Source organism: Epinephelus moara, chromosome 12, assembly GCF_006386435.1.
Source record: "Epinephelus moara isolate mb chromosome 12, YSFRI_EMoa_1.0, whole genome shotgun sequence".
Classification (NCBI taxonomy): domain Eukaryota; kingdom Metazoa; phylum Chordata; class Actinopteri; order Perciformes; family Serranidae; genus Epinephelus; species Epinephelus moara.
Window position 1 is genome coordinate 21,357,128 of NC_065517.1, and position 20,152 is coordinate 21,377,279.

General features: G+C 39.4%; 2 protein-coding genes across 3 annotated transcripts in view; one reads left to right on the forward strand and one right to left on the reverse strand.

Moving 5' to 3' along the window:
* rars2 (arginyl-tRNA synthetase 2, mitochondrial) overlaps positions 1 to 9,991 on the forward strand; it is an 18,896-nt gene extending 8,905 nt beyond the window's left edge. Inside the window, exons 13-20 of one of the 2 annotated variants that reach the window (XR_007570798.1) lie at positions 688 to 764; positions 2,621 to 2,745; positions 4,626 to 4,693; positions 4,840 to 4,949; positions 7,319 to 7,414; positions 7,532 to 7,659; positions 7,760 to 7,823; positions 9,778 to 9,840. Coding sequence is in view for 1 of the 2 variants with exons in the window: in XM_050058237.1 (XP_049914194.1) it covers positions 688 to 764; positions 2,621 to 2,745; positions 4,626 to 4,693; positions 4,840 to 4,949; positions 7,319 to 7,414; positions 7,532 to 7,606; positions 7,760 to 7,823; positions 9,778 to 9,864 (702 nt within the window). In the remaining variant the exon portion in view is untranslated. Of the gene's footprint in view, positions 1 to 687; positions 765 to 2,620; positions 2,746 to 4,625; positions 4,694 to 4,839; positions 4,950 to 7,318; positions 7,415 to 7,531; positions 7,660 to 7,759; positions 7,824 to 9,777 lie in introns of both variants that reach the window. The other variant, XM_050058237.1, reaches the window with a different exon arrangement.
* A 1,073-nt stretch (positions 9,992 to 11,064) lies between these two features.
* On the reverse strand, positions 11,065 to 19,636 carry slc35a1 (solute carrier family 35 member A1). Its single transcript, XM_050058239.1, has 8 exons — positions 19,445 to 19,636; positions 18,999 to 19,179; positions 17,950 to 18,109; positions 15,955 to 16,107; positions 15,693 to 15,759; positions 13,661 to 13,837; positions 13,438 to 13,572; positions 11,065 to 12,452 (listed from the first exon to the last, which is right to left on the reverse strand). The coding sequence occupies exons 1-8, from the start codon at positions 19,452 to 19,454 to the stop codon at positions 12,319 to 12,321; spliced, it is 1,017 nt and encodes a 338-aa protein (XP_049914196.1). The 5' UTR covers positions 19,455 to 19,636; the 3' UTR covers positions 11,065 to 12,318.
* Positions 19,637 to 20,152: the final 516 nt, after the last annotated feature.

The window sequence follows — 20,152 nt, forward strand, 5'->3', positions numbered from 1 at the left end:
TCCTGGAGGTGTCGTGGGACCAACTAGACGAAACACTGGTGAAAGGAGGTTCCCACCCAATGACCCCAAAGACATGCTAGTTATCACTGCTCATTGGTTTGTATAGTTAAGCCTTGCCATATTAGCTTATCATAGGGCTTAGGTTTTTCACTGAGTGTTGATCCTTTCTCTAGAGCACAAACTTCTTGTGTTTATTTGAACAGATGTCACCTTTGACTTTTGAAAATTGTGATGTGCTTTTTTTCCCACCATTTTCTGGTCACTTTAAGGGTGAAATGACTGATCGATCAATTGAGAAAATAACTGGCAAATGATCAGATGATGAAACATTTAACTGGTGCTTTAATGACCACATGGGGAGATCCATTATGCTCTGATGAAGGCTTCATGCTTATATAAGTCAGGTGATTAGTTGTAAATGAAATTCAAAATTAGGCATAACTAAATATGTAAAACATGCCAAAGCACAAACATGCAAACTGTGAAATTTGTTTACCCACAGTCTGAAGATCATTTGACTTTCTGATGATGTGAGTCCTGTGAGACTGGTTGATGCTGTCTGTTCTGTTTCTATGTAAATGCAGAACCAGTTAATCCAAGTTTAGATCACTCTGTTCCCCTTTTCACTCTGCCCCATCCCTGCTTATTTATCAGTCTGCTGCATCTATGTCTGTTCTTCTTTTTAAGACAGATAAAAGTCAAGCTAATCACTTCCAGCAGTTGTTCCACATCCTGCTCGCTCTGGGACACTCCTGGGCCGACAGGTGAGCAGAGAAACACCTGAACACAACTTGAGACATATCAAAGACCAGTTTAGTGGCAGCTGTTAGTTGTTAGTTTGTACTGTAGTATTTGTTCATTTAAGATCAAAGAGTAGTAAAGAATGTCTAAGAATGTCTGATGATAGGAAGGCACATTATCTTTAAGGTGGCATTTAAATCAAATATGTGTTCTCGTCTGGAATAACAGGAAAAGTTGCCTCGCTGAAAGGAATACTTCACTGTCTCTGTAATTGTATTCCAAATTTAAAAACACTGAGTGGATCAAGTTGGATTTGGCAAGACTTTACGTAATCAGCACCCCACCCACCACAGACAGCTGTTTTAATTAGAGACATTCCTGTTGTCTCATGTGAAGTGTGCTTTACTGGACTATTTTTTTTTATACATTTTAGATTTGTTTTGTGCACATTTTATGCAACTTTATACCCTTTCTCCACTAAATTTCAGAGGGAAATATTATAGTTTTACTCCACTGCTTTTATCTGACAGCTATAGTTGCTATTTAGTGTAAAACAGTAACACATATAATTCATTTTAATGTGATGAATTGGTATAAATATTAATGAAGACAATGTTTCGAGCCTACTTTAATCTTCATCAGGTCAAAATGTTTTTATTTTTAACCACTAATATTTTTTTATTGCAACATAAACAGAAACTGTTTGCTAATTACATTTGAGTGTTTTACCCAGCCACCCCCCACCCATCCCCACACTCCTTTCCCTTCCACCAGCCAACATGAGAGCAGTACCCACACAGACAGAACATCCTTATTTAGACAGAAGATCCTTAAAATTAGATATCACTTGTGTTTGGACATGGATCATTGACTCTTGCTGTTGATAGTTCCACGTAAGAAAGGTCCAAAAAGCTCCGAAGCCAGTGAAGACTTGAGGTATCATGAGGGGGTTTCCAATGCTGGACTAAAATCTCCTTAGCTGCAGTCAAACCTGCCAGCCAGACTTTGCGAGTTCTGTCCATAAGGGAAAGATGGGAATCCTCATTTAGAAGATGTACAGCAGGGTCCATTGGTAATTCCATCCCTGTTACTTCTGCAATGGTACTTATAACCTTTCCCCAAAAACCAAAAACCCCTAGACATTCCCATGCAACTTGTATAAATGATATTCTTGGTGTTAGATATACCCTATGTCAAAATTTCAAATGTATGTACCGGGCCCAGTTGTTTAAAAAAATGTATCTGGATCAGAATGATGCTGTCCAGGATCAGCTAATCCATCCTACTTTTGTGCCAGCTTTTCAAAGCAACATTGGATTGGATCACCCTGACCCAGATACAACCCATTCAAGACTACGAAATCTGGATAACCAGTTTTCTAGATGAGACTACATACACAGAATGTTCTCATCCCAAGCTGACACATATTGCGTCTTTTTCAGCAGTCTTTCACTCCCATATATCACGCTCTAGGTATCCTCTTGCATCTGCTGTTGACGTTCTGAAACGCCACTACCAACAGTGAGACGTCGACAATAGTACATGGTTAGGTTTAGAGAGAAAAAAAAAACAAACATTGTTTGGCTCTACATTCATATGGGAAGCAAACACTGGCTCCATCCACCAGACCCTCAATATAAATCAAAACAACCAACAGACTATAACCTTAAATTAGCTCCACCTCAACCAGCTTCATCATTAAATTGCTGCTTACCCATCAGTGCATCAGTAATAATACACAATGAGACCATTTATTACACTCAAAATGTAGCCATTCATGCATAAAGACTACCTTTTCTTTTGATACATTAATTACATTTTTCTTTATAATGTGGTACGGCTTTGACTTAAACAATATGTATTCCACGGCTGTTTTCAGTTGTCACCATGTGCCCTTCGGCCTGGTGCAGGGGATGAAGACCCGCAGCGGTGAGGTGGTGTTTCTGGAGGACGTGCTGGACGAAGCTCGAGCCAGGATGTTCCACAACATGAGCCAGTCAAAAAGTAAAGCCTCTCACACCTTAATCAGGCAGTGTTTTCAGCAGCACACATGACTCTGTGCCCAAAGTATATTTGCATGTGTCCTTATGATACAATTTTCTTGTGCAGTTTATACATAATTGCTCAATCCACCGGTCAGTGTATAATTATCTCCTGGGATAATGAAGCCATTACTGTGGGCCCTGGCAGTGTTTACCATTCTCCACAGCATGTTACAGTGTTACTCAGCCACAGTGTGTGCTTTACGGCATCAAGTGGGATTATCTGGTTGCATCACACAACAAGACGCTGACGCTGCTCTTCCACTAGTAGTCAGAAATCTGTACTACGCACTCATTCTGTGTGCTGCATTCACACTGAAGAAGGTACAACAAAAACTGACTTTAGAAAAAGAGGTTGCACTTCAACAGTGGGATTCTCAGTGGAGTGCTACACCCAAAATCCAGTGAGCTTATTCCCAGAAATTGAAAAGGTAGCACATCTCAAGTCTTCAAGTAAAGGAGGACAAAATACTCACATTAATCTTATTTATTTGGCTCACAGCGAGAATGAGAATGGAGAGAGTACAAAATAAACTAGACCCAAAACAGCCATTATGCTTACAAAAAAAAGATTTTTGAGTGTGCTGTTGATGGACACTGTACTCCCACAATGCAATGCACAAATGAAGCTGGACGAATTTAAAACAAAATGTTGGTGGTGGTGACAACAGTCACATTTTGGGAACATATATAGCGGTCTCTTTGTAAAGATTAATCGGCAGCGGTATCATACAGTTGTAGGTCATGGAAAATGTGGAAAAGGCAGGGAATTTGAGAGTCTCATTTTCCAGGCCTGGAAATGTCATTGAATTAGTAAAGTTCTTGCAAGTTTTGGATAAGTCCTGAAATTTTATGGTGTGTAGCCTAATAAAATTGTTTAAAAATTGTTACAGTAATCTTCTGTGGAAAACCCTTAGCTGCAGCTCTTTTTTTAAAGAACAATGTATTGACTCAAGTCTCAGGTATTAGTAGTCTCAAGTATTTAATGTGAATATGTATTTAACTAACTATTAGATATTCGAAAAAGTTGCTGTTTAATTTTCATACAGCAATTAACAGTTGGAGTTAAGTATGCTCAACAGTTCTGTTTGTGTTATATGTTGGGCATAGTCAAGGAAATTTTATGATGGGTCCTTGGAAAGTCATGGAAAAGTTGAAATTTGAGAAATTTCGTCCATGAAAATGTGTTAAAAATTAAACTGCACACATTGCAAAGTAATAGCAGAGCTCTCCAGTGTGACCTGTGTCTCTGGCGAGCTCAGCAAATGGCGTTTTGTTTTATCTCCAAGGTAACAAATTTATGAGCCAGAGGGTCAAATTTAGGGTGCAATATTATGACTAAGTGGCACATGCTGGTTGTGTGTATACTGAATGCAACAGTACATACTTTGTAAAGGCAGATGCAGTACGTACTGAAAGTTTAAAAAAAAAAAAAGTATGTAATTGGGAGCACACCTTATTTTGATTTCTTGTATACTAACTGCAAAAACAGTCCAGTACAAAGGTAAGTATATAGACATATATACATACTGTATTCAGTTAGTATGTAGTATGGAACTGGGACATACTCAGCACCTCCAACTCAGTGGAGATGCTCCCAGATGTCTCTGCTGCAGTGTAATTATATCAGGATCATTTTGATACTGGCACATTAGATATTTATTATTGATAAGACCAAACTAATGCAGTTGTCTTAGTAAGGCAAGCAAATGTGTTAATGCAAAACAAGCTGTTGTCACCAGTATTCTCAATCTCTTTAAAATGGCAAATATGTATGATGGTAAGGAAACTGATCTGCGTGGGAATACTGAACCTGTATCTGGGAACTCACTCTTTCCACAGCTACAAAAGAAATGGACGACCCAGAGGACACTGCAGAGAAAGTGGGAATCAGTGCACTTATAGTCCAGGTGAACTGTTACAGTTTTCATTTTTACCTCTACAGTCTAGTATTCAAATATCCAACTGCTACCTGTTTCATTTCCTGATGTGTCTGCAGGGTTTGACAAGAGAGATTTGAGTTTTCATTTCATGTTTTCTGTTGGCTTTGTTTCAGGACTTCAAAGGTCTGCTGCAGTCAGACTACACATTTGACTGGGACAGGATGCTGCAGGCGCAGGGAGAGACGGGAGTGTTCCTGCAGTACACACACGCTCGACTCTGCAGGTGTGTATTCATCAGCCACTAAAAATAACAAAACTGTTTCAAGAATTCTTGTAATTCTGTAGTCACTCTGCCATTTGGGTGATTTAGTTATGTGGATATTTGTGGTATAATTCCATCACAGTAGCAACAAATAACTGTTATTAATAATCGACTAGTCCATAGTTTTTAAGTAGAATATAATAGCCATAAATATGTCCACAATAATTTCCCAGAGTCAAAAGTGACCCTGTCAAATGTCTTGTTTTGTCCGTCCAAGTTGGTTAGTTTATAATGACTTAAAGCAGAAAAAGCTCATCCTCAAATTTGGTGTTCATAAATTAAATTTATATTGTAGTTTATTTGATCACCTAATCAATTATTCTACAGTTTTTTGGAGATAATGTTGGTGAGCTTTAAATTCTGAGTTATACCTAGTTTTATGCATTAATCAGCGGGCACATGGCATTAATTATTAAAATATAAAACTTATTGCAGCAGCCCTCAATATGGGTGGTGAGAATCCTGCATTCAAAATTGTACTCAGGGAAACATGAATAAGTGTTATCAGCATAATGTGTAAAAGCAAAACGACTAATTAACCCTTTAAGAGGGGAACCTCTCTTTATTTACCTTCTTATTAATTTGTATATTGGATTGCTGCATTATTAATAATGATGCATTAACATATAAGCTGCATTTTATTATAATAACCGGTTGAGGTGGAGGACAGGAGGAATAATTACAGCCAGTAAAACCTGTATCAGTGCTCATGTGGGTGCCTCATTTTTTGTTTTGAGACAGACTTGATAAAATGTGAACCTATACTTTAATATGCTGCTGGGTGGTTCTCAATGGTTCTCAACCAGGGGTCTTGGACCTTAAGGGAGTAGCTGGTGGTCCCCAGAAAATGGTGAATAGTTTATTTTCACTATATAAATGACCCCAATGTGAGTAAGAGTCATAACAGGTCCCAGAAGCAAAATCGATTAAATGGGGTTCTATAACCTAATAGCCATGTTTTCACCAAAAACTTTAGGTACAGTAGCTTTAGAAACACACAGAATCTGTATGAACATGTACTGAGAACCTAAATCCTTGGAGCATTTCCACAGCAGACAATACGCTGAATGTGGGCGGGGTTGTTGTCACTCACTGCTCTGTCCAGCTCTCACTGTATGTCCTCTTCACCAGTGACCCAGAGGGAAGTCTGTACCTTGTTTTGTTCACACAACGAGGCTGTGCACTGACATTTTCAGAGCAAAAAAGGGAGAGTTTCTCTTGATGGGATTTTAAAAAATAGCGGGTTTGTGCATTGAGTCCTTGTCCAGCAAGAGCAGGGGTGTAGTGCTGCCGGAGCGCACTAGAACGATGCTCCGCCACGTTTTTTTCTCCAAGTGAGGAAATAGATTTTACAGTTCACGTAATCTGGTTGAAATTCATTGACTTTTTTAAAAAGCTTTAAGATCAAATCATCACTTAAGCATACGTTATCCTAGAGATACAGTAAAAACAAATTAGTCAGTTGTCATATTGACATTTAAGGTGTGTTGACTGATTGACGTCATCAATTCATGCACTGTGTAATGCCCAAGTAAACATTGCATCTTAAAAGTTGGCGGTAGCTGCCGTCAGTAGCCTTTGAACAGCAAGATGAACTAAATCATCCTTTGATTTTATAATTATAGTTTACTAATGTATGTACCATTTTGCCACTGTATGAACAGTGGTTACATGAGCCTCAAAACCTGCCACGAGTGTCCCCTGAGCAAGGTTTACAGTTCTCTAATGACCAGTCGACAGACTGCAGTGTTCACAGCTCCACCTTTTAGTAGGGTGTCAAAAATGTTGCCAGTTTTATTGGTACCATTCACAACTTTTAACAATGGAAACAAAAAAGTAACCGTTCATGTGCACCGAACTGAACTGAACCGGACTGCTTGGTGGAAACAAGGCTAATGTGTGTCAAATTAGCTCCTTGACTAATGTAATGTAATAATGTGGTGGGGTAAACAGTACAATATTTGCCTCTGAAAAGTGATGCACTTAAAGTATTAAGTGGCATAATACAGAAGTTAACATACCTCAGTTACATATTTAAGTACAGTACATCCATCACTGCTCAATCATATGCTGCTGAGAACCAAGATTTCATTTGGAAACACCCTTTACAAGCTGATTTCACTTCCTAGGTCTCCTGTTATGTTGGTTTAGTGTTTGTTTGGAATAAAATACACACAATAGTTAATTAGCTTATCATTTACAGTCACTCTTGGGCATTAGTCTGTGTTAATACAAGTCTGTGTAGATACAAATACTCTCCAAATATACCTAGAGAACAGGAGAACTGAATAAAGTTGCTCACATTTTTTACTGTGGTGTTGTTACTGCAGTTTAATGCGGAGTAATGAAAGTATAGAGGCATCTATATCTGATCCATCCCTTCTACTGGAGCAGACGAGTATCAGCATCCTGCAGCACCTCCTTCGGTAAGCAAACGACTACTTAAACAGTGGCATCCTGTAAATCTTCTGCAGGTTCTCACAATGTGCCAGTGTTGTGTCAATATTTGCTCCAATTAAAAAGTCTTTATGTGCTCTTTGTAGTTATGACGAGGTGCTGTACCAGTCGGCCCAGGATCTGCAGCCCAAACACCTCGTCAACTTTTTATTGAAGCTGTGGTAGGAACAGGATGTTAGTCCAGAGGAGGGTGGTTGCCGTGCGGGGAACTTTGGTTGCTCAGTGTTTTTTTACAGCCAGTGTAATAGTATTTGATATTTAATTAAACGGTGTACTCAAGTGTATTAATGCTACTCCTCTCCAATCTCTTCCAGCCACCTGGTTGCTTTAGCTCACAGAGAGCTGCCAGTGAAAGGAAGCCCTCGGGATGTTGCACAGGTAGGAAGAAAATCATGTATCAATCACTTACGTACATATCCTTGTTTTTTACTCTTAAATGTGCCACCATGTAACATCATGCAAGCAATCAGTAAATCCTTATCACCTTTAATACATTAGAGTAATTACAATAAATAAGTCTCGAAACACTGTTTGTATTGTATTACATCAACACATTTTAACAGAGCCATCAAACAGGTAAACTGACTCACTAATGTCATTTACACTGCAATTATCTATTTAATGGCCCTGACACACCAAGCTGACGGTCAGTTGCTGGTCAATGTTGGGCCGTCAGTGAGCGCCATCGCCCTAGTTGGTGCGGTGTATCCTGCACTGTTGCCCTTCATAGGCACCCATTAGCTTTTTATTGGCTAATTGAGCATGTTGAATCAGCGTCAGTGACGGCAGAGCTTGTTGGTGAATAAAATCACTTTGATTGGCAGTTCAGCTCAGCACACAAGAGAAACGGAAATGAGGAAAGTAAACAAAAAGCTAAAGTCAAGAGGGAGTGAGACCAAAACAAACTTGTTACGTAAGACTATTTGTCTTTAGTCATTGAGCTCTTGAACAGAAATGTTTCCTGATGGTCTGTGATACTGTTGACTGACACGAGGTTACAGTGCTTTTAACTTTTAACATTGGATTGTGTTGTTAACGTGCTAACTAGCGTCAAGACAGTGTTCCTGTTTCCCTTTTGAATGACGATTACAGGCAACTGCTGTCTGCTGGTGTGGAGAGTTATTTCCTCTCATGCAGGTGCAGAATGTACGTACTGGTTGGCTGTCGGCTGTAGTCTTTGCAGTGTGTTCCTTTGCAACTTTTTGGCTTAGACACGGCGACATCAGGCAACGCAGCAGTTGTTGCCGCTAGTTCTCTGAATGTATGCCTTCTCTTGCTTAAAGGGTTACTTCAGTATTTTTTAACCTGGACTCTATTTTCCAATAATTTGTTTCTAAGTGACAACAACAATTTTTGAAATTAGTCCGGTATTGAGGGAGAGCACTACAGCTTCTCAGCCGCGAAACATGCTGCAATGTAACCACTCGGGGCATTTGTGCACTGTCAGTTTACGTCCATTAAAAGTGCTTGTTTTTGCCACAGACGGGCTCAGATTGTTATTATTAGTGTCTGACAACATTATGGAAAGGATCCTTACAGAGATAGACCTTTTTATTAAAAGAGTAAGATCCTTTTTGTTGAACCAGCACAGCCACAAAGTTGCCATCGCCCAACCCACCAGACTCCATTTAAATAAACAGCAATTTTGGTGTGTATAGAGTCAGCATATTTTCACATTTAACTGAGTGAATTAAGATTTTATTTCAACCAAACAAGAGTCAGTAACTGCTTAGACAGTGGAAAGATGAACCAAGATGGTTTTGTGAGTTTTATTTTGTTTCTTATGACTCATGACTTTCTGTGATTTAACTGTGTTTTACAATGATAAAATTGCTGTTTATTTAAATGGAGTCTGGTGGCTTTGCTGATAGTTATTTCAAGGCTGTTTCTGGTTAAACAAAAAATAATTTTTCTCTTTCAAAAAGTTCTATCTCCGTAGGGATCCTTTTCATATTGTTATTGACACATAAAATAACAATCTGAGCCTGTCAGTGGCAAAAACGAACACTTTAAGTGGACGTAAATTGATAAAGTAGTTACATGGCAGCCTGTTTCACAGCTGCAACGCTCCCGCTCAATACTGGACCAATCTGAAAGATAGTGAACATTAATTAGCTGCAGCTGAATAAATTTGCTGGCAACAGTTATATTTACAGTTTAAGCTAATAATGTTAGTAAAATTGTTAGTCTTGTAGATCCTGTTGTCTGTATAAAACTTTTAATAAGTCAGCTGTAAATGAACTTTAAAACAAATGAAAATGCTCTTAATTGGAAAAAATTAAATATGTATATATTTAAATTAAGCGTTACCTTGTCTGCTAAATTTCAACAGGCACGGTTACGTCTGTTCAGCGGGGCCTGCTCAGTCCTCGCCAACGGGATGAGGATCCTGGGCATCACACCAGTTGATAAAATGTAAAACTCTACAGAGTTTCTTACTTTATCAGTGTTATGTTTACTGCTGTAGGTACCATACTGCTAAAGCTGATTTGCACTGTAAATAAAAAGCCTTTTATTTTCAAAATAAAATCATCTTACCTCACAGAGCCATTTGCTTTTCTTACTACTGTTTCAGGTATTTTCCACTCACTTGTTTTTTTACACTGACTACTGTTGAAATGTCAAACCAGAGTTGAGTTATGTCACTCAGCTCCTATTATAGTAACAGCAGATGCATGGCTGACCTAAATGTGACTAGAAAACTGATAATGCCAGGCATATCATCATGGTTGGACTGGTAGAACTGGTCCAGCTGACTTTTACCTCCAAGTCAGACAGATACACACCTGGAGTATCTGACCTGTTCTTGACAATGGGAACAATAAATGTTGATTTTTCCAAGCTCATGGACAAATGCTAAAAAACAGAGGTGTGTCTGTTTTTAGTCTCCCATACCTTTGTTAGATAGGGCAGACAAAACAATACAAACACCTGTCAGTGCAATGTGATAAAATTCAACAGCACCACAAACTGCAGCCTCCTAAAATGACCATAAAGTTGAATCAACACCTAAACAGCTGAATGCTATATCCTTTATAAGGATATGATCTACTGCAAGTTGTATTAGTATAGGTTTTGGCAAAGATGCTTTATAACAAGAGACCACGTTACAAGCTACGCCAATAGTATGAAATGATTTACACTTCCTGTCCCTTAAGTAGGCACGTTGGTCTCTCAGTTCACTCTAAATTCTTTTAATGTCAATTAAAACTATTATTCAAGCTGACAAATGAAGCAAACACCGTCCAGAAAAACTGCAGTTCTTTTAACGGCCACTTGAGGCTGGCTCCAGAAGTGAGTCAGTCCCCATAAACCCCCACGTTAAAATGGCGACAGCTTTAATGCCGAACTCGAGGCTTCAAAACAGAGTTCTCAAACCAGTGGGTGATGTCACGGTAGCTACATCCACTACTTTTACAGTCTATGCTTTTACTTAAGCCCCATGCACAGTGCTTCAGCATGTGGAGGAATCCAAAGCTTGACAGGCCTGCCGTGCCTCGTTACGGTTGCTATGCTAAGATTGAAAATTCACTACTTGGGGGAGGAGTTAAGTAAACAATCAATTGAAAGTACATTGCGAAAGACTGCGTACATTCTGAGCAGAAATAGTAGCCATCGCTTTTACCGTATTTAAATTCAGTTTTAATGAATGACTTTCAAAACAGAATGCGTCCCAGATGTGATACAAAAGACACAAGACACTGCAGAGATATTATAAACATAATCACACATGCAGTCAGTCATCATCATCCTTTCAAGTATGTTTTCCCGTGGGTTGGGCACATTCAGAATCACCACTATGTGATATGGACTTAAAGGACTACTTAACTCGCAAAATGACCATTTGTATATCAAACTCTCACCTCGTTACCTAAACTCATGAAAAAAAAAAAACAGTTTCTCCTGCATGCCTCCAGGGTGAACGAAGAATCCAAATAAGGTGAACATTCTTCATCAGTTGAAGTAAAAGTGCATTTAACAGCAGCAAAAATGTATCAAAACATCCGTTTACAAGCTCAGTTCTTCCCAAACACTGGCATTTTCGCTAAAGCATTACTACTCGTAGACATAAGCGTTTTATATTTTCACGTGTTTCACAAAAATGCATGTCTTTGGGAAGTACTGAGCATATGACTGGATGAATGAGACTTGGATTATACTGCAGGAGTTGTGTGAGAGTTTGTAACAGACGTTTTAAGTTTTGCTGTTGTTAAACGCGGTCCCCAGTGACTTCAATTCATAAATAAGATTAGACTCTTTTGGATTCTCTGTTCACTGAGAAGGCATTTTCTTCATGAATTCAATGTAACACGTGGTGAGTAATTGATATACAAATGGTCATTTTGAGAGTAAAATATTCTTTTAAGACACTAACATTGCACAGTGTAAAACAGACTAATTATGGATTAGAAAAAAATAACTACATGATAAGAAGTTGTGATATTTTTACACCCCCTAGAACAGATATATGGAGGCATCAAAAAGAGCAACAAAGTCCTGTCACTGCTTATTGCTCCAGCATGGCTGAAGATGAATTACAAGACTTCACTGATTGCTTCAGATAATTTACAAACTTTAAAAGCAGCCAGTTATAAAGACCAGTTAAAGGTCCGATGTGTCGTTTTTTTTCTTCACTTCAACTGAAACATTGCTTGAATTTACATGTAAGTGGACCAAAAGTTGTCTATGTGATGAACTAAACACATAAAGAACTCCACTGAGTGTCCATTTGGAAAATAGTAAGTGTGGACCCCAAATCCCCTAAGTGCAGGAGCTCTTTTAGGCCCCTAGAAAAGGTGAACCACCCCCCCACCTCTCCCAACACAGACCTGGTCCACTGGCAACAGAGGCTCCTCTGCTGCAGGTCAGTGGCTCACACAGTGATCAGTCTCTGTTTGGACTCCTTGTCTGTGTCTTGCCGGGCCAGTTTTAATGTGTCTTGCTTAGGAAGTCCGTACAGGTAGATGGAAATGCACACCAGGAAGGCTCCGGAGGCAAACGAGATCGCTGCACAAGAAGGTAAGAACAGTAAAATTAGACATTTCTGTGATTTAAAAAAGACATTTGTGGAATTGAAACAATTTTGAAAAAGCAATCATCAGCTGGGAAACCTTGGATCCTGGCATTCATGTGAATGCCATTTGACGTGCCTAGGGCTGCCCCTGATTAAGATTTTTCCTAGTCGACCAGTAGTCGTCATTTAGGGCCATTAGTCAACTAGTCCACCGCATGTTTACAATATCAATTTAATTATTAAATGATATATTATGGGCGGGGCAACACAATGGTTTGAGTTGAAGGTGTGAGAAAGAATAGTATCAGTAACATTGTTAACACTGTGCTACATTACAGAGAAATACAAAACCGTACTAATGAACCTTCATTAATATAGGCCTATATTTTATCTACAAGTGCACGTCACACACTGAGCGAGCCGCCTGTTAATGACGCTGTCAGCAAAGCAGTAATGATTGTGCTAAGTGGCTAATGGGCATGTAGCTACTTCCATGTTTCAGATGATACGTCATGTTTGTAGTCAACCAATGAAGATGAGTTTACATATCACCTTGGGTTCGTCCTTCACCTTCTCAAAATGATCCCACACTTTGGATTTCCTGCCCAACATGTTATTAACTAGCCTGTGGAATAACCGCAGGTACCAGCCCTGGAAATTAACCTGACTCTTGTCTGACTGCTGAGTGTGGCCACTTCCTGTGTCTGTCTTTCAAATTAAATTCCCACATGGTCCAGTCATAAAGGTTTTGATTTATTTTGACAAGCGCAGCTCCTAATAGAGTTTCACGTTTTCTTTTGTTCTTTCTGCGACTAAGCGACCAATGGAATCTCGCCGACTAAAGACCTTTCTGGTCGACTATTAACTGTTCAGGAATGACCCAAGGAACATGACAAAGACCTCAAAGCGTCGGCCTCCAAATCCCAATCTGATTGAGTATTTTTGGGATGTGCCACAGTTTGGTTTTGAGAAACTTACTTATCTGTAGTCCAAACAAGAGAACAGATGCCACAGTTGAGAGAACGATGGCGGCTGCAGCAGAGAAGCCCTTCATGATGTTGTCTGTGTACTTCACCACCACGGAAGTGTACAGACCGCCCACACTGGCCAAGACTGAAATCAGAGAGAGCAGTGTCAGCTAAAATACTGTGAAGGAAAGTGACACCGAACAGAAAACTTCATCAGGTTTAGTCGTACTTACATATTACAAAGCACACCCAGGGTGTATAACCGAAGAAGAAGCCTTTCTCCAGGACCTTCTCACCATCGTTAATGAAAACACCAATCAGTGTGACCAAAATGCCTGACAGGTACATTTGGATGTTTCTCACCCACAGAGACGTGTCTGAGCTCTTCAGCACCTTCTCAAAGTACACACCTTAATCAGAAAGGAGACACAAAACTGTTAGGTCAAGTAAATACAAATAATTTGCAATGAGTATCTCAATAATGTCAAAAAGAAGATGACAGATCTGACTCAATTACCGCAATAATTCACTTAAAGCAACGCATGATGAGCAAAGACATCAGCTGGTATCAGTTTAACGTCTGAGTGCACATTATGCGTTTAATTGGTTTGTGTTTGTCTAGTGGCTCAAGTATTTGCATTATGCATGGCAGCAAAATCAATATTGGGAAAAAGGTGAAACCACCACCAGGATTCAGGATGCAGGATATTTTTACTATCCATAAGAGACAGCTGGTGTACAGTCAGCAGTGTCATACACCCATTTTCACACGACACATAAAAAACATACGTTAAATACAAAAATAAAATGAATACGCCTGCAATTTTTGCTGCAAACCTTTACAATGCCCAGCAACTTGTTTCTGTGCTTTAAGTTAAGTGCGCCACACCAGCAGATACAAGAAAAAGTAAGAAGTGATTCAATTAAACAGGAATAAAATATCTTAATAAAAGTGCAGTCAACATTAAACATCAGAGTTTGGGGTAGGAATACATGCGTTGATGAGCTTTTTTGCAGACAGCATCCACCTGATGCTCAAAGGTCAGCTTGTTTTCCAAACTGGTGCCAAGATACTTTTACTGCTTCACAACCTCAACAGGCTGATTATTGATAAGACAGTCTAAAGTCTGTTGCCATCATCTTGGTTTTAGATTCTTTCATGTCTAGGAAGGAAGATTTGCACCAGTTAGTGAATTTGGTCACTACTGTGCCATGATCAGGGTCATCTTTGCTGAGGAGTGGCACTATCAGTGGTGAGTTAATGATGTGACGCCTCGCATGTTGACTCTGGCACGCTTTGTGTACAACACAAACAAAAGTGCTGAGAGGACACAGCCCTGATGTGACAGCACTGAGTAAGGCATCATTAACTCTCACACGTTGTGACCTCTCAGTTAAAAAGTCTGTCAGCCAGCACATCATACCACGAACAGCGTGGAGAGTGCTCTCTAGTCTTTCTGCTAGAATATGTGGCTGGATACAATTGAAATCAGAGAAATCAACCTCACAAAAAGGAACTCACAACGTTTTTGCACCCTCAACATGTGATGAAATCATGTTAAGTAATGTACCAATCACATCCTCAACACCCCTGCCTGGCAAATTGGAGCAGGTCCAAACTTGCCTGCCGTGTTCAAAAGCACATCTTTCACCATCTTCTCCAGCGTCTTCATGACCACGATGGTGAATGCTACAGGCCCGTAGTCATTAAATAACTTTGGAGGGTTGTTTTCTGGCTCAGGTATGAGGTTCCTTGTCCTTAAGAGACAAGGAACCTCATACCTGAGCCAGAAAACAGCACAATTTTTTAAGAATACAGCCTGAAATGTCATCAGGGTCAGGACTTTTCCTTTCTTTTTCACTCCTGAAGAGTTTCAGGACTTTGCCCTTATCTAAATGCAGTTCTCCTTAAGAGCAGGAGCAGCATTTTGATAGACTGACAGCTCTTCATTAAAATTATGGACATTAAAACGATTATAAAAAGTACTCAGCTCATTTGAAAATTCAAAGGAATACTTGCCATTGAGGGGAATAGGGCAGTATTAGGACTGTATCTGTGAATGTCCGGTGCTTGAGCATTTTTTTCAACCACCCTCATGGCTGCACTTAGCAAGTCTGACTTTTTTTTTAACCTGTCTGTAGTTCCCTGTACTGGGCCAGATCCCCTTTATTAGAAATTATATTTCACTCAACAATTGTGTTCTTGACAGATTTTGAGACCCATGGCTTATTATTTGGATATTCATTTACACAGAATACTTTTACCTGCAAATCCAGAGCAAAGGACAGCAATAGCGATGGCCATGAACCCAACAAAAGGATTCTGCTCAACCTGAAAAAACAAAAACAAAAACAAAACAAAGAGATGCCATGAGCCACCAGACAGACAGTAAACACCACACACAGCTCAGGGAGATACAGGTAATAAAAAGCTAAACCCATGACAGAATGAGTCACTGCGCATATCATTCACAGAGTCAGAAGGAGGGTTAGGACATTTAAATTTTTTTGGTTATGCCACACCCACCTGTACTTTAGTCGCCTCTGCAGGCTTCCATTGGACAAGCGTTACGCCCCCGCAGAGCATGAAAACGGAGAACCACTGCAGCTGGCTGAGAGAGCGGTTCAGCATGAGGACTGTACACAAGGCCGTGCACGGGATCTTCAGCTGATAGGTGACCTGCACGGGAAAACACACGTTAGGATCTAAAATCTATTGATTTCTTTTTTTGACCTCATAATAGAGGGAGGGTGGACTGAGAATTCCACACATACCAAAGATATTTATGGAAACCTGTTTTTAGGGTAGAGTTCAACAGTATAGATCACATTAACAGAGGCCAGGGTGAGCTGCAGGTTTCAGTGTTTGTGCCACAACGTGTCTTACCATGCTAAAACAGTTAGTGTGGTTATGTAAGTGTAAACTAACTGTGGTAAACTTCCCCCCATCTTACCAGTGCCTAGATTTCCCTGCTCCTCTCTCAGCTCAAATTTAATTTTTGCTGGCTTTGGGGCTTTTGTATCCCTGCCACCACAAACACAAAGAGTATAAAAGCAGATCGAGAGAGAGAGAAACGCCCCTTTGTCTCACAAATTAACATAAAACGTTAAACTAGGCAGTGCTGATCAAATATAAACCACGATTCTGTTACTGTATCACCTATTTCTCACCTAAAATGTTTTCAGAAACACATTTTAGTGCACTGTTTGGCTGTGATACGAGAATTTGTGAACAGGAAGTGGGCGAAAACACAGATAAAAATGGTAAAACTAACAGTGCTGGACAAATATGAACCAAAAAATTATTACTAGGTTGCCTATTTCTTACCTCAGTTGTTTTCTAACTCATAACTTAGCTTACCATCTAACAAGATTGTTTGTTACCAGCCAGCTGCCATATTGTTTTTGGTAAGCAAATATGTCACCCACCAATGGGAGTATTATTGGTCCCATTTATTGGCAGTGCATTCTGGTAGTTGTAGGTTTTCTACCTCTTGAGCAAAAGCAAATGCCACAGCCCTTTTTCTCTGTTCATATAGCGCCAATTTCAAAAGTATTGGCGTCTTTCTACTGCATAGACAGCCTAGTTTCAGGAAAAGACCATCTTTAAAGTGGTGAATTACGTCTTAAATTGTTAGTTATGTAACAGCTCTTTCCAGCTTTCAACAGTCTTCTACGTTTTAATTGAAATATCTTACGTTTTGGACTGTTGGTTAATAAATTAAATAATTACCAGGTTAGCCAATAATGAAAATGCTTGTATTGTGTTAAACAGGCTGCTAACTGCTAACCAAGCCACACTCTGTCCAGTGTGTACCCTCCCTCATCGATGCGAACAAAGAGTAGCAATTAAACTCTAATGACATAGTTTACTTCGCTCACATTACAAAATGACATAATCATAAGCACGATTTTAATCTCTATAATTATGTATTTAATGATAATGTATCCAATATTTGTGCAGCTATCAACATGAAATAATTTGGTGAGGACAATCACATAGTGGATCATGACATTGGATATTATTCTCTAAACTATTTCAGCTTTGCAATAAAATTAATAGTAAAAAGTCGTTTAATAGAGCTGTGTTTATTGTGTTTATTAGAGCTGCAATGATTAGTCGATCGACAGAAAATAAATCAGCAGCTAGTTTGATCATCAACTCGTCATTTTTTGGGTACAAACCGAAACATCTGCTGATCACAGCTTCTCCAATGTGAGGATATTTTATGCTTTTTCTGTTTTTTATTATGATGGATGGATATTTTCTGACATTTTACAGACTAAATGATGAATCAAGAAAACAATCAGCGGTTTATCTGATACTGAATATATTTCTGAGGTGCAGCTCTTGTATTTATTTGCATCGCCGATGCAACTGTTGTATCTCTTTAAAATGTGAAGTCAGTGGGTGCAGCACAGACACAACAGGTTTACCAACCATCCACACCCAGCCACTGTATTGACCATTCACACTGTACATTCATTTCAACATGATTCAACAGGATTATTCTGTTCCTACCTGATAAACTGCTGCATCGAGGTTACTCAAAGCAAGAAAGGCCATGTTATTCTGAATCGCGTACACTAGCGATGGCACGCTCAGCTTCAGCAGTTCTTTTGGGCTGCAGAATATATGTTCCACTATGGCCTTCTTCAGTCTGACGGGGCTTCCTGTTTCTCTGGGAGAAGAGTGGAAAAACAGGGCGATGAGGAAGGAATTTAAACACTTCAGATGATTCAATTTATTCCACTTAATGGAAGTTCTTATATGTCTTGAATTTCCTTCAATAATCTACATGTGGTGTGTCTGATCAGTAAGGTAGCTCAGGATCTCTGACCCTAGTTTTTTGTTGGTCAAATTCATGCTGCAAGTGTTTCCGAATATCTAAGAATAGCTGAAGAACATGCGCTTAAAATTTACCTCTTTAGCCTGGCTTTTGATTCAAATATTTACAGCTATCTGTTGAGTTTTTCCTTGTATTTTGTTGCCTTTTTTAGATCTACTTTACTTATTTTTTACTTGTAGTATTTTCCATTGGAATTTTAATTTTATTCCACTCTTGTTAAAGCATATTTATCCAAAATTTTTCCACTTGCGGTAGACAACAATTACTTAACTGTAGGTATATATTTTTTTACAGTCTTACCATTAGCTTCAGTCACAAGTGCACTAACCATTAAAATGTGAACAAATAAATGTGTATGTATAATAAGGTGCTGTACAAATAAAGATTGCTTGTACAGTTTGTCTATGTGCGAGCAAACGTGTCTTTCAAGAGATTAAAGAAGGAACTATACCGGTTATACACATATTTTTTACACAATAGGATTCCTGCACTGAAGTCAAGTCTTTGTGAACAACTATAGAAATACACATGCACTGCTGTGTTTTTACTACATTCTCCCCTGTGATTAAGTCTTTATGTCTCTATGCTGTGATGTTCTTGAGAGAGATCTTATTTATCATTCTGTGAATCCACTTGCTTGGTCATTTTTTCACTTACAAGGAAATAAAAAACTTTTCTTCTGTAGTTATCATATTTATTCAAGTGCAATGGTGACACTTACTTTGTCAGCATCCCCAGACTCAGTATTAACTTAATGACCTCAGTGATACACACTGCAGTTGTGGAGAAGTACAGGTCGCCTGATGAGATGGTCCTGGTGTATCGCAGTGCCACTGTGTATGTAGCCGCCACCAGTGTCATCACCGTCAGGCAGTACAGCTTGAAAACCACGCTCACATTTTCTGGGTAGAGACAGGATGGAAATGTAGTGACAGTGCTAACTTCATGTAACGTTAGCTAACGGTCATTTCTATACAGTTATGTAACATTGACAACAAGTGTTAGCACTTCGTTTAATGATAACGAAACTATAACTGACACACAACTACTGGCTAACAGCTCTTTAATTAATTTACCCCAGTTTATTTTGCTGTTACCGTTACTGTTGGTCATCTAACGGCTAACATTAGCCTTCCATGCTAGCTTGTAATAACTGGTTAAACTCACCGCCGGCCATCGTTGCTCTGGTTTGTGTCCGTCCGAGAGTCGAGGAAGTCGATAATCCCGTTGACGTTACATGCCATCAAATCTTTCACACATATCCAGTGTGGATTGAGGAATGTTGTCCGACCAGCTAGCTACACATCACGTAAAGAGTCTGGCTCAGTCTCCTGCCTGATGGCATACTGACTTCATTTACCAGAATGCAGCGCGAGTCGACGCTATGAAGAGGGCGTTTGTTTTCTGTATCCTGGAATTCAGTTTGTTAAATGACGACTCTTTGCGTTAATTCGTCATTCTGTCACATAACATTACCACTGAAAACTTTCATTTTTACATTTATAAGTATTCAAGTGTTCTCACAGATTTCAGCTGTTAACCGTTATTGATAAAATGTCGTTTTTCCCAGGGCGAACCAAACGTCTAAATTGAGAAGAGCAGCCTGGGATGGCATCGCCGGCGGGAATGTTTGATTTAAACGTGCGTTTCGCCCCTGGCAAATGTTTAATCCTCCCTGACACACAGTAGACACCTGTGGGATTAGAAATTACCTTTGATGATGCCACTCACTGCTGAATCACAGGTAACAACAGGTAGCAACAGGTAACAACTTTTTGGTTTATCTCCCGGAATTTGCGGTGGGACCGCCAATGACCGGATTCCTTGGGTCAAATGAGGATATGCTAGCTACTGCTTGTCAACAGTTGTTAGCAA